The sequence below is a fragment of the Bacillus rossius genome, chromosome 1 (genome assembly GCF_032445375.1).
Source record: "Bacillus rossius redtenbacheri isolate Brsri chromosome 1, Brsri_v3, whole genome shotgun sequence".
In the NCBI taxonomy this organism is placed as follows: Eukaryota; Metazoa; Arthropoda; class Insecta; order Phasmatodea; family Bacillidae; genus Bacillus; species Bacillus rossius.
The window spans coordinates 369,721,586-369,736,415 of record NC_086330.1 but is presented as its reverse complement, the minus strand read 5'-3'; the positions used below and the strand labels follow the sequence as shown (position 1 = coordinate 369,736,415).

General features: G+C 41.2%; 1 protein-coding gene across 1 annotated transcript in view; it reads right to left on the bottom strand.

Moving 5' to 3' along the window:
• Nucleotides 1-14,830, bottom strand: part of LOC134528441 (coatomer subunit gamma-2) — a 43,831-nt gene that overhangs the window by 12,961 nt on the left and 16,040 nt on the right. The window contains exons 11-13 of the mRNA XM_063362053.1: nt 4,861-5,035; nt 3,126-3,313; nt 2,572-2,746 (exon numbers count right to left, since the gene is read on the bottom strand). Coding sequence (XP_063218123.1) covers nt 2,572-2,746; nt 3,126-3,313; nt 4,861-5,035 — 538 coding nt within the window. The remainder of the gene's footprint in view (nt 1-2,571; nt 2,747-3,125; nt 3,314-4,860; nt 5,036-14,830) is intronic.

The following is a 14,830-nucleotide window of genomic DNA, read 5'->3' as shown; positions in this document are numbered from 1 at the left end:
CCGGCAGGGCGGTTGCGGACTGGCGAGAAAATTCTGCTTAAGAATCGCGCAGTTTTTACACTCGTATTTCTGGCAGCTCCAGACTTAGTATTAAGTATTTTAATTTTTAAGACATAACTTTAGTCCTAATAGTAGCATTAAGTAATAGAATTCTGAACATGTGCCTGACCACGTCCTGCAGTGCAAATACGCAACATTGGACTAGCCAATGATTGACATGCTCAGGCTGGCAGCACATTGTGACAGAATTAAATCCTCCCGCACCACCCAGACACACCAGCGATTTGGCCCAGCGGGGCTCTAATGAATTTTTGGCCCAGCGGGGCTCTAATTAATTTTTGGCCCAGCGGGGCTCTAATAAATACACCAACACGCAAATTCCCCATTATTATAGGAATGTTTATTTCTCAATTATTAAGTGAGCAGACTCACTATCGATGAATAGGTGTCCGACCATGTGCCTGACCACGTCCTGCGGTGCAAATAATCAACATTGGACTAGCCAATGATTGACATGCCCAGGCTGGCAGTACAATGTGTCGGGCATACATGGCTGTGGTAACTGGGGCAACCTGGGTGCTGCGGCCATATAACTTATAGTTGTAAGATGTACTTTTTCTTTTCTTTCAGCTCACCTGGCTGGCTGGCAGCCTGGCGGGAAACGACGAAAGTCGCCCCCTAAAAACCAGTCATGCCCAAACCCCCTAATGCGGACAAAAATGTCCAAGTGCCCGCCCTTGCTTAGTAGATATTTTCTACTCTTCCAACTCTTCTTCCTGAGCCATCCTTCTATTCCCGTAGCCAACCCGCATGTAATTAATGCATGAAATTTTGCATCCCGCATGTAAGTGCCCAGGGTTTTACCTGGGCCCAACTTATCTAGTTTTAGTCTAGAATAGTCAGTGAGGGGAGTTAGTCATGGCGCCAATCGCTGCCATGGCTGGCCAATCCCCCTCCTAGCACACGATGCATGCACCCTCTCCCGCATGGCTAACCCCTGCATGATTAGAGCGTATAGGCTTCGGCCTGAGACGCACTTAGAGTCTGTCCCTAATCCAGACCCCTCCCAAACACACTTAGTTTTAATTTAGGTTAGGAAAAAAAAAAAAAAAAAAATCAGGAATTCAGTCGGTGCCCTCGAGGCACCACTGGCAGCCGAGCCTCGCTCACCGCGCCTTCAACCGCTCACCGCGCCTTTGCTGGCAGCCGAGCCTGCCAGCCAAGAGCAGAAGACCGACAACCGAGTCCGCGAATTAGTGTGTATCGGGAGGCTGTCGGTACCAACCGCGAGTACTCGTAATAAATCTCGTACCGCATATCTGAGAGTGTCCTTTCGGGGTGAGGGAGCGCCACGGGGACCTATCCCGCCGCCAGCCAGCCAGTCAGCCAGCCAGCCAGTCTGCCAGCCAACCGCCCGCCTGCCAGCCAGCCAGCAAGCAGGTCAGCCCTACTACTGGGAGACCGCAGAGCCAAACCAGCCGCAGCCCGTAAGTAGGCATTCGACGAGGGACACTGGGAGCCACTTTCAGGGCATCCCAAGGTGGGGGAGAATCCTACCTAACCCTCTTAGGAACCTCCAGCCAGAAGTTACTCGCGCCAGTCAGGCCGATCCCTTCTCACCCAGGCAGCAAACTAAAGATTGGCGCTTAAGGCCATTCTGGAGGAGCCAGAGAAGAGCCAACACGCGACAAACAATAGTGTTTGTTATTTTTTGGTGTTGAAATCCATAGTTGTTGAAGTTTATTTATTTTTTCCCAACTATCAATATGTGTGATGAAACAAATATAAATAAGTTTTTTTTTTTTCAAATTTGAAATGTCTGTGATTTAAATCATGACAAGATTTATTTCACTACTATTAGATAAGACAGAACTAAAATAACTCTGACTACTATTTGCCTGTTAAAAAGCAGAGTACTTTTCATGTTTTTGACTATAGGGTCCAGTCAAAACGTCTCAACTGGATATTAATACGTATTACAAAAACGATATTTCCTCAACAGAGAACGTTGGTAGGCGAAAAACTCACGAGATACACCAAGTCTTATATTTGTTATCAATTGAAAATGTGTCATCTTTAAGTGTGAGTATTGTTAAGAGTGTGCAAGTTGAATCAAATACAATTAATATTGCATTTGTATTCAAAAATTAGAATATTTACACAAACATACATATAAGGTAAATAACCTAATTCAGTTTCGGAAACAAATGAAGAACTTAAATACAGATGTGTCAAGGGAACTTCAATTGTAGCTGTTCGGTAACTTTATATTGTGTATATCATGACATTTTTTGTTGATTGAGCTTGGACATATCTAAGTATATTTGGGCTATTTTTCTTGCTGTGTGTGCTGCGTTGCGGAAGAATTTCTCATTGCTGTGCTCCAGACACCGAAGAAAACAAAAGACAGTCTACTCAAGATGGTCGCCTAAGCACAAGTCGGTGCTAGGCGCTGCTTCATTTATATCGATTAATTTTGTTGGAAGTTTTCGTTCCCGTTGTCACGGAACAATAGCCAACGACTGTGCGGCCTGGCAGAGCGATGGACTCCGCGGTGCGGCGTGCGCTCACCCACGGTGGCAGCCAGCTCCTCCGGGAACCTGAGCACCACGAAGGCAGAGCCGGTCTCGCCGTAGGGCAGTCGCGAGCAGGGCAGCTCCTGGGACACCTGGTAGCCCTCGGCCGGCTCCACCACCACACGCACGTTCTCCAGCAGCTGGTCGTTGAGGGTGTTCAGGCAGTCAAACTGCAAACAAGCACCCATCGCCTTGCTAACATCACCCAAATTACGTCTGATTTTACCTCCAAGTCCCAGGTGCTGCAAAAATTTTTTTGATCATCAGAAATATTTATTCAAGCCATAATAAGTGTTAAGCACTATAACTCGAAACTAGAAAAAAAAAAGTTTAACGACACATTGGCAATCATGGCATCAAAAGTACATTTACGACATCTGGAATGAAAACCCATCGTTTCCTTGCGTGTGCCACTGAAACTATGTAGGGACTGTTAACAAACCTTTACATGTAGCAGGAAATAAATATTAGAAAAATCTCTCCACAAACACTGAAGAACTCATCTCCTGACTGAAATCTCAGTTGCCTCGTCTGCGTGTTATCTGTTACCTGCAGCACAAGATGCTCCGCGTAGACATGTTTCACGCAGCGCACCACGTACTCCGTCTCCGACTCAGTCAGCTCAACCGGGTCGGAGCTGCGGAATGGTGCGCCACCCAGGCTTGCCAGCTCGGGCACCGCCTTCAGTTTCTCCACGTACGACTCCTCCCGACTCGCTGATGTCACTACCTTGCTTCCTGCCAACACCAACACAGAGTGGCTTCCATGATTAGTTTCAGTTTCCAACAAGCTTCTATCCGATACTTCACTGTGTTACTATCCGATACGTTGAGGAGATTGCCTAGTCAAGGGTGTGTGTGTGTCCGTGAGGCGGGATAATAAGTGCGGCGCTCACTGGTGTAACTAGCGTGGTATCGCCTCTAAGCACAAAGCTTTGAACTGGCATGTAGTATTCTCCTCGTACATGGGGCAGCTATGAGATTTGAGTTGAAAACATAACATTAAATGGCGGAGAAATAAAGATACAGGTATAATGCAAGTCCCTTGAATGCTTTCAAGAATCTGTACCGAGTGATTAATATTTAAAAAAATTATTCTGAAAACTCAGGTTTGAAACATTTTCACTCTTCTAAAATACAGTTGAAGAACGAAGTCCAAAAACCGACCTACTCATACGCCTTTTAGCATATTTTTAAATCCTTTCTGTGCGCAGATTCCACTCGGAAATATTGAGCAATTTTTAAATAACGTGGTTTCTTCTAAAGCTCTGCACTCGTATGTGTGCCCAAGTAGGTGGGACCCTTAAAATTTCACCAATGAAAATAATTTTTTTAATCCAATACAGTGTCAGTGTAGTCTCTACAGTAATTTCACTGGTAAATATAATTTCTTGAAACTAAAAATTCCACTGTACTGCAATTAGTGCACACCACGTACATGCCGTGCAAACTACCTACTGATGTTCCAGCTTACAATGCAGTAACTGTTGCCTATGGCTACAGGAACAGCATTGATATAGGTTACGTCAACCTCAAACCAAATCAGGCAACAAAGAAGACAACAATCTTTGTTACTGAAGCTCTCTTCAATCACATTAAGGCTTTAGTTAAAAAAGTAACTGAATGTTTTATATTCTCTACATTACTCCAGTATTCTGAGAAAATTATTTTAAGGTTCACTAAAATCTCATGGTTGCTCCAAGCACGACGTGAAGACTACGCACCAGCCCACAGCCTTGTACTTAGAAGAGTCACAGCACTAGAAGCACCAGAAAGCGTCGCACTTAGGTTAACATCACAGATACACCCCTGACTAGGCAGGTGCCTTAATGAATTGGTATCTATTTCAACGTGATGTGTTTACAAGTCTCGAGCTCACATATTCAAGAAGGGGGAGCTGGATTGTTGCCCCTTGGATGAGCAGCCCATCAGGATTTTTCTTACAGTAGTGTTTTTGAAAGGTTGTCTGAATTGTTGCCCCTTGGATGGGCAGCCTTTCAGGATTTTTCTGACAGTGGTTAGGTTAGGTTAGGTTAGGTTAGTTTAGGTTAGATTAGGTAAGGTTAGGTCACTTTAAAAACTAACCACTGTCAGAAAAATCCTGAAGGACTGCCCTTCCAATGGGCAACAATTCCGTCGCCCCTTCAAGAAGTACCAGGTTTGAATCCCACTTTACTACTGACTCCTGAAGTCACTTCAGGTGAAAGCCGGGACGGTTCCTCGCTGCGAAGGTGGAGCGTCGGTCCCGGAGAGACGACAAGACGACAAGACGACAGGCCACTCACCCGGAGCGGCCGTGGAGATGAGCATGCCCTCGACGCCCGTGCCTGGCTTCAGGGCCGCGGACTCCTCGGCGAGGGACGGCACGGCCGCCAGCGGCACGGCCTTCATGTCGAACGGAGTCTCCGGCGAGCCGAGCGAGTACTGGTGGAGGCAGCGCTCCAGCCCCGAGATCGACACCTGGAGTCAACCGGTGCCGTGTCGGTGCAGTTATCACAGCTCTGCTGGACGACACGCATCGTACCAGCTTAGTTCACAATATACAGCACAAAACAAAAATTTTTATTGGTTACTTTTTCTGATCTCCCCAAGTCAATCCAAAGTAGCATCTGCCAGTATCAGTATTTTAAATTTAATTTAACAATACAATACATAAATACAATTCTTAAAATTCAGGAATGATAAACAGGGTGAGATAAACAGAGACCATTTAATTAGCGCCAATAGAACACAGGCCTCCTTTACGCCAAACACCAGTGAGTACATGAAGATGATAAGTGTTTTAATTTCAAATAAAAATTATCTTGAGCTCCAAAATATTTACTAATAGTACTTAAGTTCCGTCAGCGACATGTTTGATATTATCAAGCTTGACATGATTTATGTTTTAGATACTAAGAAAATGTATGTGTTTTATCTATATGATTGTTTAGAATTATTGAAAAAAAGGCACGGATATTATCAAACTAAAAATAAAAAAACCATGCTTCTTTTTTGGCACTGGCAATAATTTCAAAAGGAAACAATGTTTCGGTGGTGTAGTGAGGACTCATCAAGGCTGGGGATTAAATGCACACTCTGGGAAAATGATCATAAGAATATATTTGTTAATCGTATTTGGGTCTACGACACCACTGCTGCAAAGTATAATAGATGTTCAGCAATGTTATGTTAATAATTGTGTTCTGCACCTCCCTTTGTTACACTAATAATTCTATCTCTCTCTTTCTTTAATTTATTGTTGAAGTAGGGAGAGAAGGCAGTACAGGGTGGAGGAAAAAAGTGTAGGTACTGTGTTGTTGATACCTTCGTAAACTTAATAATATAACATTGCATAAAAACCTTAGAAACAATGCTCTAACAAATAAACAATAGTAGACGGTAACAACTGACGAATCCAATCTGTAGTTTACTATGGAAATATATAGTATTTTAATTATGGAGTAAGAAATTTGTATATTATGTGGATAGGAAATTGATTATTTAAAGAGTGGTGAAAAATCTGAAGTTTAATAGTTTGAACCATAGATAGTAAACATAACACAGCAACACTTTCAATAATAAACATACACTGACATACATAACCTGAACCTGACTCTTGATACATATGAAAATTAACAATATTATTCAACGATATAATTAGGAATCTTTTGTAAGTTTGAAAATATTATAAGAAATGTATATATTCATCCTTTCCAAGTGTGTATAAGAATTTAAGGTTGGTGGAGTTATAACAATTTTAATACTCAACAATAAAATATGAATTTACTTAAAAATTCTTAATTTATATTGTGACAAATCTTTCCTGGAGATTATTTGCAGTTCAAATGTCTTAGGATGTATGTTGGCACAGATCACACCCAAAAGTTCAAAAGTGATTTAATTAAGTCCAGTAGTTGTTTCAAAATTTATATCGTTCATAAATCAAATGATTTCAAAGTGAGTTAAAAATTAGAGAGTTTAATATCAAATTAAATTCTATTTTAAATAGAATTACACGGCTTTAGTTCAGCGGGAGTACGATTATCTTAAAAGTAGGACTTCTGGGTGTCTAAGTAGAATTACTTCTCTTTATATTATGTTATATACACAATCTAATTGAAGTTCAGTTTTATCAACTTTTGCAACAATATAGTTTGTTTGGCTAGAAATCTCACGTATTTATAAGCATGTAAGCAAATTTATACTGGCCGCTTAAGCCTTGAACAATGGCGACACTGCTTAATTATGGCGTCCCTAGCTAAGCAATTCTTAAATTGGCTTATAATTGACATAACTGCTTTAAATCCAAGTAAATATTACTTACAGTTCGTTAAGATATTTAGTTGTAACAATTTCATTAATGTACACAACCGACGATACCCTAAACTCATATTTTTAATAATTTTAATTGTTCAGGCGTCAGGCCTTAGCCTACACGTAGTAACGCCAAAAATCACACTTTTTTAAGTTACTTCCTGTTCCTGTGTGGCTGAGATACGTGTATACCCAATATATATGGTTCATAACATCCTTTCATGGCCTTTGGTTACAACAATACGGTAAGGAACTAGAATAAAATTAATTGAATTTACAAATTAAACAGATGGTCAGAATAAAAAAATAAACGGTAAAAAAAAATTAACGAAAATTACAACAATGCAGATGAAAGAAAAAAAAATATTAATATTATTAAAGTTCCACAGATGAAAAGTTTATGGTTGTAATAAGGCGAAATATTTACTAAACATTCATAGCAGATATCTTAATAAACACGAAGATGTCTGTGCTATCACCATGTAATAGTACAGATGCTGTCCCATGGGATAATCATAAAACGAAGCGAGCACAAAGCATAAGATCGCCGGTTTATTATTAACCCATCTGTCTCTCTCACACACAGCAGGTGCGACCGTTACTCGAAGCGACGGTTGAGAATTGGCATGGAGGTGGGGGTTGGGTGGCGCGCTAATCAGCGATCAACCGGCGGCCGAGGCGTGGCGTGACTGTTCAGTCTCGTGTCAGCCGTCTCGCAGTAGACACCTCGCTGCTTCGCGCTCCGTAAATGGCGCGAGAACTCCGTCGTCTCGTAGTCGTGCTGTTGATAGGGTGTTGGGATGGTGAAGAACATCAAGCAGGAACATAGCACTGGTAGGTTTACTTACAGTTGAGTGTAGTGCTCGGCTAGGTAGTGTCAGGTGCACCAATACTAACACTCAGTGGTTCTCCCGGATTCACCACAGCGTCGTGGTGTGCTGCCACACACCTGGGCAGGCGATAACGATACCTCCACGACACCGCAGGGGGGTGTCGGCTACTGATCACGGCAACAGGATGTACCGTGTCGGGTGACCTGCGCTCGTGAGAACTAGTGGCTGACAGTGGCGGGTCCTGACGATGTCCGCTACAGTGCCGGGCTCGGCTCTCCAGGTGGCCCGTGGGCTGTCCCAGCCCTTGACCAGGGATGGTATCAACGGGGAATAGACGGAGGTCTCATGCTGACGCCGCTGTGTCAGCATACGTGGCGTCAACCTAATGTCTAGTAGGAGCAAGGCCAGCTCCGTCATCGCACCGCTAAGTATATTTCCGTGTTCTACACTCGTGGTTATTTCCGCACTATGCACACGACAGGTGTGTATCTAGTATATCGCGTTTCCATAACTCACTTTAACAGTAAACATAACAATGTTCTGTGCTGACTGGTTGCTGCTTGAAGTCGCTCTCACAGTAGGATTGGTGTAAATAACCAGGAAAGATTTAATCACTTTTACGAAAATTAATTACTTAATCAAAAAAAAATTATATTCGTTACGAGAAATAGCAAATTGTTTAAAGAAAATAAATTCTAGTTGTCATTATTGACGTATTAATAATATACTATACATTGCAACAATAAGATAAAATCTTATTAATTATTCAACATCAAAGTAATGCTATAATTGTGGATTATCATAGGAACACAATATTTACACAATTGTACTGCTAGTTTACTTATTGGTTGACTAGTCTGTCAGTGGTATAACCTTATATTAGTTTTCTGGTTTTGTTTACAACTTGTAATTACCATATCAATAATTATCAGTGTTGATTTACACCATTTTTTTTTTTTTTTTGTAATTATCCTCATTAGATATCATGATAATGTAGCATACAATTGCTATTCAGCCTATTTTACTGCTACATAACAGTATTATGATTGGAATTTTATTCCACAAAAAAAAATATTATTCATATTTACAATGGTTTCAACACAGCATTTAACCTGTGATTTACTGAGTAAATTAGTTGACTACTAATGCAATTATCAGTATTATTACAATTTCTTACAACATATTAAGAGATTATTAAATAACATAACACAAGAAAAATATTTACACACAAGATTAACCAGTTGAAAAATTATATACATAATTAAAGTTATACATAATTGAATATCATCATTTCTTATGATGCAACAGTCATTATTATTTTACAGTTTGTTACACATATTTCATAACCTTATCAGTTCTTATGATATCTTGACAGATATTATTATTATCCAAGCCTAAAATTATTACATAGTGTTCTACAGATGAATAATAATTCAGATGCAGTCTTGGACAATTTCAGTGTTTTTTCTTGAGTATGGTGAGGTTTTCAGCTGGTGGTTTACAGTCTCTCACTATCTTACTCTGGACACAGCTGCACAGTAGATTACTTGCAGAATGCTGTTGTCTTGTTAGGTAGGCTGTCAGCTACTGGCTGATGCGGAGTCTCATATCATTTCAAGAATGTTCATGATCTTCCAGTCAGGTGTTACACCTATTTACCCTGACATATAAAAATTTCTTGCACTTTTATACATTTGTCACAATTCTGTTACAGTGACTTCCTTCAACAACTGGGCAGCATAAGAGCGGACTTTCTCTCGCAACACCAGTGTTCCTTGCTACTGTGGATAACAACTCAGAAGACAATCACATCATCATGTGCTGCTGAACAACAGTGACGTCACTCGCGTGACAGTGTGATCCTCAAGATGACAGTGCTTCGAATTATGTGTTACACATCAAAATAATATTCGGAGTTCATAAAATTAATTTGTGCCCATAATTTATAAAATCAAATTCCAAAATAAATTAGTTCCAGTGCAGTTTTTTTTTCTCTTCATTCTGATAGAGCAAAATAAATCACACAAATTTCTTCATATCAAGCTTCCATAATTTTTTTTTTTTTTTTAAATTGCAAAATATTATTAAATATTTTTTTTTTTTTTTTTAAATAAGATAGCTTTGTGGGTGATCCAACAACAAGCTAAGGCTCAGAGTGCTACGAGAAGGAGTATCATATCTGCAGGTAACTAGCAGTTAGAGTGTGCATGGCTTAGTAGTTGCAAGTGTTCTTGTGCTTGTAGTACGCAATGTGCATGTACTGCTTAGGAGTCACACAGCTGGTCGGCGAAAAAAAAATTAACACATAGTAGTCACTCTTGTTAGGTTGGTTAGCTCACACTATAGTGGATCAGTAGGTTTTTTTTTTTCTTCAGAGTAAACAACATGATTACACTGTTAGTAGACATCTAGTCCTGCTCACATGTGTCACCGAAGCTTCATACCCATTTAGGTTATGCCATAGCCATACATTACGGTACCATAATAACCCTAGGTTAGTGCTGTACAACAAATCCCAGTGCGGCAGAGCCTTAGTCTTAGACCGTCACGAGACAACACACTGGTTTTAAGCTCATCAGGCAACCAGACTAGTGCATTTCCTTACACTAACAAATACAGCATACCGTACAACCTTGGCTAGCACAGGTCCTGACTTGGACACAAAACATTTAGCTTCACACACTTACAGTGCTTGATGTGCAATTCCTTGATTACATAGGACTGCGCAGTGTAGGTAACATGTGCACTTATATTGTTACTTAATTCCCCAAGAAAAAAAAACCATTAAACACTATTGTAGTAGCTGACACAAGCAAATAACACTTGTTACTGTGGGACCATAGGCTTGTGGTAGGCCCTTAGCTGGGTTAGGTTATACCTGCCTATGCTGTGGTTGGTGGCAGGGTCTGCCAACTCATAGCAGTTGTTATGTATCCTGTCTGTGACCACATAGGGTCCCTTGAACAGCAAGAACAACTTCTTGGTGACTTTGTCCCATTTCTTGCTCACACTTGCACTCCTGCATAATACGAGCTCTCCTATGTTAAATTGCTTGACTTTCGAAGCCTTCTTCCTTCTTTGCCTTGCTTGTGCCTCAGACTGTAGGCGACTGTTGATCAGATGTTCTACCTCACTGCCTGTGGGTAGTTCTTCGTAATCGGTTTCTTTGTCAAATTTGGGCATATAGAGCGGGTCGATCGCCACCGATCTATCCAGATACAGAGCTTCATAAGGGGTGACATGTAGGCTCTGGATAGCGGGTATGAGTTCGGGGCGATGCAAACCTGACCCGTTCTAGTTTAACACTCTATCCTGGTTGTTCTGGCTGCACTGCTGGGCAGCTGAACCTGCTGGGTTAGGCCCTGTCCAATTACTTGGACCATTAGCAGCCCTGTTTACTGCTGCCTGAAACTCTGCAGCAACAGGATTCACTGGTGCGTTACGTTGAAAATAGCCTTGTTGTGGCTGGAACTGTTCTTGTGATGAGAATGAGGGTGGTGGATATGCAAAATGAGTTTGTATGCCGCCAGACGAGCTGTGATGACTCGGTGGTCTGCCGCTTCTGTCTGGGCTGGCGGGGTTCTTGAGATGTGGCTGGCGGAAGTCATGTTTACCCCTAGTATAGTCAGCGTAAAATTGGCGTTGACTCTGGTGACGGTAGTCAGCCTCACCATCTGAATCTGCATAACGATGGGGGTACGTGACCTTCCTGGGGGGCCGTTCAACAGATGTTTTACCCAAGCGCTGGCCGTGGTGGCCATCCTCACCATCACTACAGGCATGTTTGTTCGACCACCAGATAGTCTTGTTGTAGGGCTTGTTATGCCTATTCTTATGGGTATACTTGCCCTTTTGTTTCTTAGCGAGATGCCCTTGGTTGTGGTCCTCATCACTCTTGACTGTACTCTCCCACGTCAAGGTGTGCACGTTTGCCTGCTGGTCCTGTTTGGTCCTGTTCTGCCAGTAATTGTGCACTGGCACATTCTTACTGGGTGGTTGGTGAGGTGTTCTTTCAGATTCCTCTCTAGCACCTTGACCTCGCTGTAATCTCTGTAGTTTGTCTACAGCCAGAACATGGTCCCTAAACTCAGTAACATCTTTGTAGGTATGTCCCGACATTTGTATTTGGTAGGCGATAGGGAGTTGTGTCAGCATGGTTGCGATGAATTCATCGTCTGACATGGTAATGTCTAAATATCTGGTGCGCTCATACATTGATGAAAGGTGCGCCTCCAGACTGCTCCCTTTCCTACTGTCGAATCTGTCGGAGTGTAGCTGGGCCCTCAAATTCCCTTGTACCTTTAGATTCCAAAACTGGGATCTAAATTTTTCTTTGAATTGTTCGTAGGATTTGATGTGCAGGCTTTGCAACTCCCACCAGAAAAAGGCAGTACTTTTAAGGGCTACGTTCAAACACTTCAATTTATCATTGTCACTTAGTACAAAGGTTCGGGCATATTCCTCAAATTTGTTGAGGAACCTAACTGGATTTTCTAAGGATTTGCCAGAGAACGTAGGCATAGCCTCAGCCCAATGTTTGGCTGGGTGATGTATCAGAGCCACCTGATCAAGATGTGAAGTACTGCAAGATGGGGTCTGATGAGGTGGTGTGGCGTTTGAGGTAACCACTGGGGCTGGTGGTGAAGGGTAACTGGCAGTCACGGTAGGCTGTAGGTTGGGTAGCTCTGTCCTGGAGGAGTTGGCAGTTGTCATCCGATTATGTAATTCCTCCCCTCTCAGTTGCCTCTGTTCTTGTAGTGAGCTGGTGCATGCTTGAGCAGCTTGTTCAGCGGCTGATCTTGCCCCTGACTCTACTGTTTCCATTCGTGACTGCAGAGTGACTGCTGTCTCCTCTATATGTGCGAGTCTCTGCTGGAGTAGCTGTGACTGGTCTCGCCCCTCTATTCTTACCAGTTCCATTGATCGAATCATGGAGGTAGTGTGTGACTCCAAGTTCTCAACTCTTTCTTGTTGTGTCAGTACCTGGTTGGCCAGCTGTCCCACCGACTGACATTGTTCCTGTAATCTGGCATCCAAACGTCCCTCCAGGTCACTGAGGCCTGTTTGCAGCTGATGATCTAGAACCTCTATTCTGGTGTTGAGTTCACTCTTCAACTCGCAAAGGTTTGCGTCCAGCTGACCTCTGACTCCGTCAATCTTCTCAGTAAGCTGCGTCACATTCTGTGCGTTGTTATCCAAACGGTTGGTGATAGCTGCCATGTTCTGTGCGTTGTCCAGAGCGTTGGCGTCCAAACGGGTGGTGATAGCTGCCACGTTGTCGTCCAACCGGTTTGTTATAGTTGCCACGTTCTGTAATAACAACATAATGCTAGACCACTCAGTTGACGGCAGGTTCTCGGTCGGTGTGGTGGTGTGAGTCATGTTCGCTGCTTGCTCATCTTCAGCTGCAGCTGTAGGTGTGGCTGTAGCTGTCCCACTCTCTCTGTGACATTCATTTCTTTCTGGTGTGCTGGGTTCAGGCTGTACCTCCATTACCAGTTGATATACAGGCTCATATCCTTCCTGTATACTGTCGTGTTCTGAGAGATCTTCCAGGTTGTTGCTGAGCTCTGACCGACTCCTCAATTCATAGGTCTTATTAACAGACATCTTGTGTTTTCACCTTGGAGAGGTAGTCTACTTAGGGATTCTCTTCGAGCCCCACACGTTGCGGCGCCACTTCCTCTGTTCTGCACCTCCCTTTGTTACACTAATAATTCTATCTCTCTCTTTCTTTAATTTATTGTTGAAGTAGGGAGAGAAGGCAGTACAGGGTGGAGGAAAAAAGTGTAGGTACTGTGTTGTTGATACCTTCGTAAACTTAATAATATAACATTGCATAAAAACCTTAGAAACAATGCTCTAACAAATAAACAATAGTAGACGGTAACAACTGACGAATCCAATCTGTAGTTTACTATGGAAATATATAGTATTTTAATTATGGAGTAAGAAATTTGTATATTATGTGGATAGGAAATTGATTATTTAAAGAGTGGTGAAAAATCTGAAGTTTAATAGTTTGAACCATAGATAGTAAACATAACACAGCAACACTTTCAATAATAAACATACACTGACATACATAACCTGAACCTGACTCTTGATACATATGAAAATTAACAATATTATTCAACGATATAATTAGGAATCTTTTGTAAGTTTGAAAATATTATAAGAAATGTATATATTCATCCTTTCCAAGTGTGTATAAGAATTTAAGGTTGGTGGAGTTATAACAATTTTAATACTCAACAATAAAATATGAATTTACTTAAAAATTCTTAATTTATATTGTGACAAATCTTTCCTGGAGATTATTTGCAGTTCAAATGTCTTAGGATGTATGTTGGCACAGATCACACCCAAAAGTTCAAAAGTGATTTAATTAAGTCCAGTAGTTGTTTCAAAATTTATATCGTTCATAAATCAAATGATTTCAAAGTGAGTTAAAAATTAGAGAGTTTAATATCAAATTAAATTCTATTTTAAATAGAATTACACGGCTTTAGTTCAGCGGGAGTACGATTATCTTAAAAGTAGGACTTCTGGGTGTCTAAGTAGAATTACTTCTCTTTATATTATGTTATATACACAATCTAATTGAAGTTCAGTTTTATCAACTTTTGCAACAATATAGTTTGTTTGGCTAGAAATCTCACGTATTTATAAGCATGTAAGCAAATTTATACTGGCCGCTTAAGCCTTGAACAATGGCGACACTGCTTAATTATGGCGTCCCTAGCTAAGCAATTCTTAAATTGGCTTATAATTGACATAACTGCTTTAAATCCAAGTAAATATTACTTACAGTTCGTTAAGATATTTAGTTGTAACAATTTCATTAATGTACACAACCGACGATACCCTAAACTCATATTTTTAATAATTTTAATTGTTCAGGCGTCAGGCCTTAGCCTACACGTAGTAACGCCAAAAATCACACTTTTTTAAGTTACTTCCTGTTCCTGTGTGGCTGAGATACGTGTATACCCAATATATATGGTTCATAACATCCTTTCATGGCCTTTGGTTACAACAATACGGTAAGGAACTAGAATAAAATTAATTGAATTTACAAATTAAACAGATGGTCAGAATAAAAAAATAAACGGTAAAAAAAAAT